General features: G+C 36.6%; 1 protein-coding gene across 1 annotated transcript in view; it reads left to right on the top strand.

Annotated features, from left to right (window-relative positions):
- The window catches only part of RYR2 (ryanodine receptor 2), a 753,550-nt gene that overhangs the window by 529,959 nt on the left and 211,056 nt on the right, over positions 1-12,535 (top strand). Inside the window, exons 39-40 of the mRNA XM_072822940.1 lie at positions 2,336-2,536; positions 9,728-9,833. Of these exons, the coding sequence (XP_072679041.1) occupies positions 2,336-2,536; positions 9,728-9,833 (307 nt within the window). The remainder of the gene's footprint in view (positions 1-2,335; positions 2,537-9,727; positions 9,834-12,535) is intronic.

The following is a 12,535-nucleotide window of genomic DNA, read 5'->3' as shown; positions in this document are numbered from 1 at the left end:
GATAATTTTTCATTAAAATTAACTAACTCCCTGTTGTGTTTTGGGATGTGCCAGTATAATTTTGTGGCACTTAGAATGGAATTTATGAATTTTCCAAAGGAGTCAATGGATAATAGTTGGTAAGATTGAAATTTAGTACTTTGCATGTGTGTGTGTGTGTGTGTGTGTGTGTGTGTGTGTGTATGTGTCTACCTGCCAGCTTGTTTTCTCCTTCCTTTTCGTTAGTGATTTCTTCATTAGAATGCCTGAAATAGAAGGCACCTCCTACCCCTTTCCTATCTTGCCTCCACTCTTGCCAACCTTTAAATACTTGTGTACCAGTTAGTGTGCCCATTCTGACACAGTAAGATTTTGCTTCCTGAATGTATGTTTCTTTTTTTTAAGATTTTATTTATTTATTCATGACAGACAGAGAGAAAGGCAGAGGGAGAAGCAGGCTCCGCGCAAAGAGCCCAATATGGGACTTGATCCCAGGACAATGGGATCACGCCCCTAGCCAAAGGCGGACGCTCAACCGCTGAGCCACCCAGGTGTCCCTGAATGTATGTTTCCAAGGAATTAGACATCAACTGTCTTTGTGCACACCCAGATATCTGAAGGATCCTTTCTTGATATCTCATCAGTTTCTTAGAGCCCATTTGATGTTTTGCATCATTGGCAAGCTCTCGTGCTCTTCATTCCTTAGTTGACATTGATTGAGATCTTCCTCTGAGCCAGACACTTGGTTCTGGATGGAGGCAACAGATGGAGACTGTACCTTCCAGAGGTTCATAGTCTCTAAGGGAAATATACACTTATTTATCTTTTTATGTTAAAATATTTTATTGCTAATTGTATTAAATGATCAGAAGGAAAAGAATGGATGACTAGAAAAAAGAAAATCTCAAGTGGATTACTGCAGGAAAGATGGGGGAATCCTCTCTGAGATGGTGGCTTTTAAGCTGAGGTCAGGTGGATGAACCAGAGTCCAGTAGATGTGAAGAAGGAACAGGAAGAGTGTTCTAGGAGCTTTTCAGAGGGGGAGCATATAGCACAACAAAGGTTCTGAGGCAGAAAAGACCAGTTAGCTTTATGAGCTAAGGAGAAGAGGGTAAAGTAGTCAGAGGCAGTTCATATAGAATCTAGGCATTTTCTGAAACCAGCCATATAATGGACTTTAAATTTTGTTCTCTGTTCAGTTAAACTCACTGAAGAATTTTTTTTTTAAATCACTGAAGAATTTTAACAGGAAAATGTTATTCTAAAAATCTGTGATGAGGGCAGCCTGGGTGGCTCAGCGGTTTAGCACCACCTTCAGCCCAGGTCGTGATCCTGGAGACCCAGGATCGAGTCCCACGTCGGGCTCCCTGCATGGAGCTTGCTTCTCTCTCTGCCTGTGTCTCTGCCTCTCTCTCTCTCTCTCTCTCTGTGTGTCTCTCATGAATCAATCAATCAATCAATAACTGTGCTGAAATTTATAAGGAGATAAGGGGTAGGTTGTCCAAAACCCACTTAGTCAAGAGCCTGTCATGTTGGTCCAGACCTAAGGGAATGATGCTTACCCTGGGGATTGGGGGTGAAGAACATGAAGAAGGGGGTAGATGCTAGGGCTACCTCAGAGCTGGCATTGACAGAAATGTCCCTGTGGTGTTAAAGTTCTCTTAAACACTGCCTTGTATTTATATCACATTTGGTATTATGTGTATTTAAATGTGTTTGTTTGTTTGTTTACTAAGCACAGACAGAGCATTATCTTATAGGCATGTTTCTACCAACATACTCTTTCAGTTAAAAATCCTTTTGGCTTCAAGTAGAAGAATAACCAACTAACCATTTAGTAAATAAGCAATGAGACTACTTAGTTTGCATGTGAAGTCTGGAAGTACACAGTTCTAGAACTAGTATAGGAGCTCACTAATGTCTCAGAAACCCAGCTCATAATATTTTCCTGTGTTCCTCAGTGTTTGGTTTTCACCCTAAAGTGAAATGATCATGTCACTCATTACCCAGATATACCCATTTTGAAAAAAGGATGTTGTAGTCTTTTATTATTGATGGGAAATCTTTCCCACAGGACTCCTTGGCTAACTACTCCTTATATATCTTATTTGCCATATTACCGATAGCTGCAGAGGAAGCCAGGATGGTAAGTGTTCCCCAGAAGGACATGTGTTTGCTCTTTTGGCTTAGAAAATTTATCTCCTGGATCCAAGCACAGTGCTGCCTACACAAAATCAGAATTCTATTCTTAGAAGAGTTGACCACTAAACATGTCTACTACAGATTTTGATTCGATACACGTTAACCATTTAAAGAATCAGACATTAAATCTGATGTCTTTTTCATCATCTTTTAGATGTGCCTTCTGCTTCAGTATCTCTGTGACTGTCAGGTCCGGCACCGGATAGAAGCCATTGTGGCCTTTTCAGATGACTTTGTAGCTAAGCTCCAAGATAATCAACGCTTCCGATACAATGAAGTTATGCAAGCCTTAAACATGTCAGCTGCACTCACCGCCAGGAAAACGAAGGAATTTAGATCACCACCTCAAGAACAGGTACAAGAATAAAATGGAAATTCTTCCTTTTTACATTTCATTCAGGATCCACATACTGTGAAATTATAACATGAGTTACAAATGTAGTTTTTTTCCTGTTCTCTTTAAACTAAGCCAAGTTGATTTGGTCAGTAATTCTTAGTTTTGCAAAAAAAAAAAAAATGATAATAATAAAAAATAAAAAATAAAATAAATAAAAAATAAATAAAACAAAAGAATGAAAAAATCCACCAAAAAACCCCCAAAACTACTCATTTTAAACAAACAAGAGACTTACTGAAAGCTATCATGTGTATTACACACTCTCGAATGAAACCTGTGTGCCAGATTCTACAGTTCTGCAAGTAGAAACAATATCCAGCCAGAGGTGGATCTTCTTTGGCTGACATGGCACGACCTCAGTGAAAAGGATCCCCTCCCTTCTAAGACTCAAGGTCAGATACTTTCTGTTTGGTCCCTCCTGAAAGACCAAATGTAACTCTCACCAGGTTTGCTGGAAGATGGATCATCTATTAATGGTTTTTCTGGTTTCTCACTCCAAACCTAGCTCTCCTAGGGTATAGTAGAACCAAGAGTGCATGCCTGAACCAGACAATGAGTTAATCTGGAATGTACTTCAAGATGGGATGCATACATAGTGTGGGAAATTACCAAGATGGTGATAGAAAGGTGTAAGTGCCAGATCTCTTCTTCAAGATCTTAAACTTAGCATTTCCCTGTATATCCAAATATCTCCAAATGAAAATGCTTAGGGACTAATAGCAGAATTTTTTTTTCTCACCAGAGGGTAGCTTCTTTGAGGAGGGAGACATGGAATTTTTTTATTGCCATGAGCAACATTTATTGAGTAGAAAATAAGTCTAAGCTCTCTCAAATTAACTTCATTTGTTAAAACTGCTCTCGGAAGTCTCCTGCTTCTGGAAAAATGGAGTATGTGTGCCATTCACGTCTTCCAAATATGACTGTAACCCTGGATATTACATGAAAGACAAGATGCAAAGACTCGGAAAGATAAAAAAAGGATATTGGCTACGTAACTTGGGACCTGAGGAACAACACGGTAATGAGTCCTCTGGGTTTTCTTTGTCTCATCTATCCCAGACATGGAACTAAAGAAGCTTGCAACCCAGAAATGCCAGTGGGCTTCGAAAAGAAAAGCCCCAACAAAAGTGTTCTGTATCCAGCCAGAAGATGAAGAAAATTGTCTTTAGCAAAACCACAAACTTTTAGATACTAACCGTACTGTAACTCCAGCCAAACACCAGTCAAAACTTGCCCTGCCCTCACACCAACCAGCAGATGCTGAGTGTGGAACCTTGACTTCCACCTTCATCAGGCTGTAATGAGGTGCTCCAGGTGGAACTGTGGGGAGCTAGGGCTTTATCCCTGATGAAAGGCAATGCGGCCTGCTTCCTCCAAAGTGTCAGTAGAGGCCAGAGAGGGAAAAGTACATGGCACTCTTGCCCTTTCCAGTTAGGGTTGAATGAATACAGATCTAAGTGGGGAACTGGATCTCCCAACCTACCCAACGAGAACAAGGTTTTCTTCCTCTCTCAAGTATTCATGGAGGCTGAGTGAAGAAATGGACTTCCTTTTTTTTTTTTTTAAATATTTTATTTGTTTATTCATGAGAGACACAGAGAGAGGCAGAGACACAGGCAGAGGGAGAAGCAGGCTCTATGCAGGGAGCCCGATGGGGACTTGATCCCGGGACCCCGGGGTCACGCCCTGGGCCGAAGGCAGGTGCTAAACCTCTGAGCCAGCCAGGGATCCCAGGAAATGGACTTCCATTCCCATCTGGCAGTAATAAGTAATAACAAGGCAGCTCAAATTCTTCTCCTGCTATCTAGTGTCCAAAGAAGCCGGACATTTAAATAAGATCCAGAAGTCTCATCATACTAAAAACTTAAAGGTTTCAGTGGAAAACAATTACTCACCACACGAAGTACCAGGAAGAACTTGAATGATAAAAAAGACAATCAGTAGATACCAACTCTGAGGTCATGATGTTAAATTTGTCTGACAAAGCTTTTCAAGCAGCCATCATAAAATGCTTTAAAATGGGATGAGGAAAAAATAAAATAAAATAAAATAAAATAAAATAAAATAAAATAAAATAATAAAATAATAAAAATGGAACAAGGGGGGATCCCTGGGTGGCTCAGCAGTTTAGCACCTGCCTTCGGCCCAGGGTGTGATCCTGGAGTCCCGGGATCAAGTCCCACGTCAGGCTCCCTTCATGGAGCCTGCTTCTCCCTCTGCTTGTGTCTTTGCCTCTCTCTCTCTCTCTGTGTGCCTCTTATGAATGGATAAATTTAAAAAAAAAATCTTTAAAAAAATTAAATAAAATGGGACAAGGATGGGGGAAGTCTTCACAAAGAAATAGAAGGAAGAATCAAATGGAGATTTTAAAACAAAAATAGCTGGAATAAAGAAACCTTCAGTGGATGGACTTAGCAGCAGAAGAAAGGAGACAGAGAAAAGAATCATTGAACTGAAGAGAGAACAATAAGAATTACCCAGCCCAGGAATACTTGGGTGGCTCAGTCAGTTAAATGTCTAACTCTTGATTTCCCTCAGGTTGTGATCTCAGGGTCCTGAGATTGAGCCCTGCATCAGGCTGCAGGCTCAGCAGGGAGTCTGCTTGAGATTCTCTTCTCCCTCTCCTTCTGCCCCATCCCTGCTCCTGTGTGTATGTTCTCTCTCTCTCTCTCAAAAAAAAAAAAAGAAAGAAAGAAAGAAAGAAAAAAAAGAAAAAGAAAAGAAAAATCTTTAGAAATTAAAAAAAGAAAAAGTCTGAAAAACAGAAAATAAGCTGGAAAAAAAAAAAAAGCCTCCAGAACCTACAAATATAACAAAAGATCTAACGTTTGTGACATTAGAGTCCCAGAGATAGGAGAAAGAGGGGGAACTGGAAAAAAAAAAAAAAACTTAGAAAACTAATGGTTGAAACTTTTCAAGTTTGGCAAAAGATATCAAGAAAGAGACTCAGGAAGCTGAATAAACCAGAGACCCAAGGAAATAAAAACCAAGACACATCATCATCAAACCTCTGATAACTAAAGACAGAAGAAAGTCTTGAAAGCAGAGAGAAAGAAATGATATCTAGAGGGGGAAAAGCAATGTGAGTGACTGTGATTTCAGATCAGAAAACATGGAGGCCAAATGGAAGAGGCACACCAGTTTTGAAGTGGAAAAAGACCACAAACCCAGAATTCTGTAGGTAGTGAAAATAACCTTCAGGAATCCAGGAGAGATCAGGACAGTCCCAAATGGAGGAAAACACTGAGAATTGGACCACAGCAGACCAACCCTGAAAGAATCCTAAACAAAGGCCTTGAAGCAATGAGAAATGATGGAAGAAAATTGGGAAAATCAGTAATGAAATAAGAACTGTGTAAAGTGTTAAAGCATGGATAAATATGATGCATTTTCATTTGCCTTTTGAATTTTCTAAGTTATATTTTATGGTTGAAGTGAAAATGATAAAGCTGACTACTGTGTTCTAGATGTATTTACAGGAATTACTTAAGACATGTATATTTTATTATTTTTGAAAAATTTTTAAAGATTTTATTTATTCATTCATTCATTCATTCATTCATGAGAAACACACACACACAGAGAGAGAGAGAGAGAGAGAGAGAGAGAGGCAGAGGGAGAAGCAGGATCCACGTGGGGAGCACAACATGGGACTTGATCTCGGGTCTCCAGGATCACGCCCTGGGCTGAAGGCAGTGCTAAACCACTAGGCCAATGGGGCTGCCTTATTTTTGAAAATTTTAAAAAAGATTTTGCTTATATATTTATTTTGGAGACAGGGCACATGTGTGCAAGTAAGAGTCAGCAGTGGAGGGGAGGAGGCAAAGCAGGATGGACAAGTAGACTCCACACTAAGCCTAGAGCCTGATGTGGGGCTGGATACCATGACCCTGAGATCATGGCCCAAGTGGAAACCAAGAATTTGATGGTTAACTGACTAAACCACCCAGGTGCCCCATTTATGTTTTAAATGAAAGAGGATACGGAGTATAAAGGGAGATGAGTTTTCTGTGCTTCACTCAAACTGATAAGATATTGATGCCAGTAGTCTGTGATGAATTATGTATGTATAATATACTATCCAGAGCAACCACTCAAAAAGCTATACATAGAGATATACTAAAAATAATGCCAGGGATAACTCAAAATGAGATCCTAAAAATATTTCAAGGAAACCATAGCAAGTTGGGAAAAATAAGGCAAAAAAGAAAAAAAAAAAACATGTAAAATTACTGGCTTAAGTCATAGCATATCAATAAAGTCATTAATGTAAATAATTTAAATAGACTTATTAAAAGGCAGAGATTGGCAGAGTGGATTTTAAAACTGGGCCTGACCATATGCTGTTGGGTTTTTGTGAGATGTTTCCATGATGAGATGTTTCTAGTAGAAATTAAATTGAATATAATGACGTAGGTAGGTTGAAAGTTGAAAGGATGAGAAAAGATATATATATATATAGATATAGATATATTTTTTAATTTAAATTTTAGGCAGTTAACATACAGTGTAACATTGGTTTCTGGACTAGAATTCAGTGTTTTGTCACTTACATACAGCAGCCAGTGTTCATCACAAGTGCCCTCCTTAATATCCATCACCCATCTAGCCCGTCCCCCACACACCTCCCTCCATCAACCCTCAGTTTTCTCTCTCCTTAAGAGTTTTTTATGGCTTATTTCCCTCTCTCTTTTTTTTCTTTAACCCCTTCCTGTATGTTCAGCTGTTTTCTTTCTTAAATTCCACATATGAGTGAGATCCTTTGGTATTTGTCTTTCTTTGACTGACTTATTTCACTTAGCATAAATATACTCTAGCTCCATCCATGTCATTGCAAATGGCAGGATTTCATTATTTTTAATGAGTAATATCCATTCTCATGGAAGAAGTAATATCTTCTTTATCCATTCATCAGTAAATGGGACTTTTGGGATCTCACTACAGTTTGACTATTGTTGATAATGCTGCTATAAACATCAGGGTGCATGTATCCCTTCAAATTTATGAAAAAAATATATATGAAATAATAAAAGTAAGTGTATATCAAAACAAAGAAATTACCAGAGGCAGACAGAAATATTACAATAATAAAGGAGTGACTCACCAAGAAGACAAATGTACATGTATTAAATAAAAGAGCTAAAAAAAATGTGAATTCTACACAGATAGGACTACAAAAGGAAATAAGCACACAGTTATAGTTGGAGACTTCAACATCCCTCCATCAATGATTGATAGAAAAGCTAGACAAAAAACAAGAATATAGAAAAACACAATTCTATCACACTTGCCAAGATCTTTGGGTATTTGTAGAACACTCCACCCAACAATGTAATACATTTATTTTCAAGTACCCGTGAAGCATTGTGAATGATGGATTGTATCATGGGCCATAAAATGACCCAAACAGATTTAAAAGCATTGGATTTTTTTTCATACAGAATCTTTTCTTCTGACCACAATGGATTTCAACTTAGAAATCAATAAAAGAAAGATACCAGGGCAATCTCCCAATACTAAGCAACTAAAGAACATACCTTTAAATAACTCATGGTGTGAGGATGAAGTCTCAAGGGAAATTTAAAAATACGTTGAACTGAAAGAAAATGAAAAATCACATATCAAAATTTGTGGGAACAGCTAAAGCAGTGCTGAGAAGATACTTTGTGACCTAAATATTTACATTTAAAAAAAGAAAAACACTCATCAATAATCTAAGCTTCCATCACAAGCATTTAGAAAAAGAATAAACCCAAAGCAAGAAGGAAGGCAATAATATAGATACAAGAAGAAATCAATGAAACTGAAAAACAATTTTAAAAAATCAATGAATATAAAAGCTGGTTATTTAAAAATCGCAATAAAATCTACAAACCACCTAAAAGACTGACAAAAGAAAGAGGACACAAATTACCAATATGAAGAATGAGATGAGGTATCACTATAGAACCTGCAGACATCAAAAGGATCAGATGGGAATGTATGTGTGCATACTGTATGATTCATTTATGCGATATTCTTGAAATCCCAAAATACAGAAATGGACAACAGATTAGTTATTGACAGTAATAAGGGATGAGGAGCAGGTAGGAGGGAAGTGGATGTGAATATACAGGGGTAGCAGGAGTGATCCTTGAGGTGATAGAATTGTTCTCTGTTTGACTCTATCAATGTCAGTGTCCTGGTTATGATACTACACTGCTATTTTGTAAGATATTACCGATTCCCAGGGGGAACTGGGTGAAGGGTATATGGTATCTCTTTGTATTATTTCTTATAATAGCATATTCATGTAGTTATCTCAAAAGCTAAACAAAAAATTCACAAAAAAACTCTAAAAAGAAAACTTAAAATTGTTTCCTCAGGGCATATTATGAAACAGCAACATTCTTTTCTTCATTCACAAGTGTAATATTTTTGTGTATAAAGCTAAAACAAATGGAGGATAATTTCTTGAAGTTTCTTTAATTGAATCATTAATATTAGTAAAAACATAGCTATCCATTATATTACTTCTCTATTTGGATTATTTCTTCATCTTTGCTGCTATATTCTTCTCAAAAGGATTCTTTAAACTACCGGATGAAGTGGGCACCTGGGTGGCTCAGTGGTTGAACTTCTGCTTTTGGCTCAGGTGGTGATCCCAGAGTCCTGGGATCCAGTCCTGCATCAGGCTCCCTGCAGGGAGCCTGCTTCTCCCTCTGCCTGTGTCTCTGCTGCTCTGTGTGTGTCTCTCATGAACAAATAAATAAAGCCTTTAAAAAAAAATTCCATGAAGTTTAGAACTTAGCTAGAAAAAAAAATGGAAATTTAGGAGATGCATAATAAAATATTTTTTAAATAACATTTAGATTTTAGTTGATTTAAGAACCCTACGTATACAAGGGTCTAACATACTGTGGAATTGAGAAAGAGGAAACAAACTATACGACTATTTTGCAGCAAGCTAGGCTTTGAATAATTTTATTTATTTTGTGATAATTGTTGTATTGAGTGATAATTATCTTTCATATGTTGGGCAGCAATTTATGAATACTCAAGATTTGAACATCTTTGGTCTTTATTTATTTATTTTTTTGCTGTGTCATTCCTGAATTCACTTTTCTTTTGCTTTTGCTCTTTCTCTCTCATGTTTTTCCAAACTTTCAGATCAATATGCTTCTCAATTTTAAGGATGACAAAAGTGAATGTCCATGTCCTGAGGAAATCCGTGACCAACTCTTAGATTTCCATGAAGATTTGATGACACATTGTGGTAAAGTCTTGAATTACAACTCTTATTAGATGTTTTATTTATTTATTTATTTATTTATTTATTTATTTATTTATTTATTTATTTATTTATAATTAACTGACCTACTCCACAGTATAAGTTTAAGATGTACACTGTGATGGTTTGATTTACTTATATTATGAAATGATTGCCATAGTAGGTTTAGCTAGCATCCATCTGCTCATATAGATGCAATGAAAAAAAAGAAAGAAGAAAACAAGGCAAAATTCTTTTCATTGTGATGAAAAGACCCTCCTAAGAACTTTCCTATGGGTCATACTGCGGTCTTAGCTACAGTCATCATGCTGTACATTGCATCCCTAGTACTTAAAGTTTAACTTTGGACCACTTTCCTTGATTCCTCTTTCCCGATCCCCGCTTCTGATAACAAGTCTGATCTTTTTTTCTCTTAGTTAGTTGTTTGTTTTTAGTGTCCATATATAAGTGAAATCACATGGTTTTTCTCTTTTCTCTGACTTATTTCTCTTAGTGTAATGCCTTCAAGTTCTGCCCCTGTTGTCACAGATGGTAGGATTTCCTTGTTTTTTGGCTAAGTAACATTCCATTGTATGTATATACCACAAATTCTTTTTCTGTTCATTTGTCAATGGACACTTAAGTTGTTTCCATGTCTTGACTATTGTAAATAATGCCGCTGTGAACAGGGCAGTGCAGATACCTTTTTCAAGTTAGTGTTTTCATTTCCTTTGGATATATTCCCAGAAGTGTATTACTGGATCATATGACAGTAATATTTTTAACTTTTTTTTGAGAATCCTTTATACTGTTTTCCACGGTGGCTTTATCAATTTATAATTCCACTAGGAGTGCACAAGAGTTTCCTGTTTCCCACATCCTCACCAGCATTTGTTAATTTCTTATCTTTTCAGTGATGGCCAATCTAATAGGTGTGAGGTGATACCTCACTGTGGTTTTGATTTACTTCTCCCTAATGACCAGTGATATTGGCCATCTTTTCATGTATTGGGTTGGCCTTTCATATGTCTTTGGAGAAATGACTGTTCAAATCCTTTTCTGAGTTATTTGGGTTTTGGATGTTTGTTTATTTGCTTCTATTGAGTTATAGGAATTCTTTATATGTTTTGGTTTGAGTTATTTGTTTTTTTGGGTTTTTTTTTTTTTTTTTTTTTTTTTTTGCTATTGAGTTGTAGGATTCCTTTATGTGTTTTATTTATTTAAAGATTTTATTTATTTATTCATGAGAAACAAAGAGAGAGAGAGAGAGAGGCAGAGGGAGAGGCAGGCTCCATGCAGGGAGCCTGATGTGGGACTCAATCCTGGCTCTCCAGGATCACACCCCCGGCTGAAGGCAGCACTAAACTGCTGAGCCACCAGGGCTGCCCCCTATGTGTTTTAGATATTAACTCCTTATCAGATACATATTTGCAAACATTTTTTTCCCATTCTGTAGGTTATTTTTCACTTTTTTTGGTGGTTTCTTTTGGTCTTTATGGAAGCTGTTTAGTTTGATGTAGTCTCATATGTTTTTATTTTGCTATTGTTGCTTGTGCTTTAGGTGTCATATCCAAAAAATCATTACCAAGACCCATATCAAGGAGTTTTGTTGTTATGTTTTTTTCTAGATGTTTCATGATTTCAGTTTGTACATTTAAGTCTTTCATCCATTTATAGTTAATTTTTATGAGTGGTTAAGATACGGTTCCAGTTTCATTCTTCTAAATGTGAATATCCAATTATCCCAGCACCATTTATTGAAGACCATCTTTTCTCCATTGGATATTCTTGACTCCCTTGTCAACTATTAGTAGACTGTGTATTCTTGGGTTTATTTCTGGGCTCTCAGTTCTTTTCCATTTGTCTATTTGTCCATTTTTATGCTACTACCATGCTGTTTTGATGACTATAGCTTTAATGCCTTAGCTTGAAATCAGAAAGTGTGATACTTCTTGCTTTCTTCTTCTTTCTCAGGATTTCTTTGGCAATTAGGGAGATTTTGTGATTTCGTATAAATTTTAGGAAGGCTTTTTTCTACTTCCGTACAAAATGCCATTGGAATCTTGATAGAGATTGCATTGAATCTATAGATAGCTTTTGATAATATTACCATTTTAACAATATTAATTCCTCCAAAGCCATTAATAGAGAATGCCTTTCCAGGTATTTGTGTCCTCTTTTCTTTTCAGCAATCTCCCATGATTTTTAGAATAGAGAGATTTCTCAGTTAAACTTATTCCTAAGTATTTTTGTTCTTCGGCTATTGTAAATGAGATCAATTTCTTTATTTCTTTTTCAGAAATTTCAATTTTATAGAAACACTGTTTATTGTTGTATGTTAATTTTGTGTCTTGCAACTTTATTGAATTCATTGATTAGCTTTACTAGTTTTTGGTTGAGCCTTTAGAATTTTCTACAAATAAAATCATGTTGTCTGCAAACAGACCATTTTCCTTTTCCTACTCAACTCACATACCTTTTATTTATTTTTTTCTATTTCCTTCTTTTTCAGATAATTTATTTTTGAAAATAATCACCATTAGTATCTAGAGACATTGATATAGCTGGTAAGATAAGTACACACACACACACACACACACACACACACCATCCTAAGGAACCAGATGAAAGCCTACAAATTAGTCAAATATCTGAATGTATACCAAGGTCTTGCATCTTTTTTTTTTTTTTTTGCATCTTTTTTTTTT

Source organism: Canis lupus, chromosome 4, assembly GCF_048164855.1.
Source record: "Canis lupus baileyi chromosome 4, mCanLup2.hap1, whole genome shotgun sequence".
NCBI lineage: Eukaryota > Metazoa > Chordata > Mammalia > Carnivora > Canidae > Canis > Canis lupus.
The sequence above is the reverse complement of the archived record's forward strand: the minus strand, read 5'-3'. Positions and strand labels throughout refer to the sequence as shown.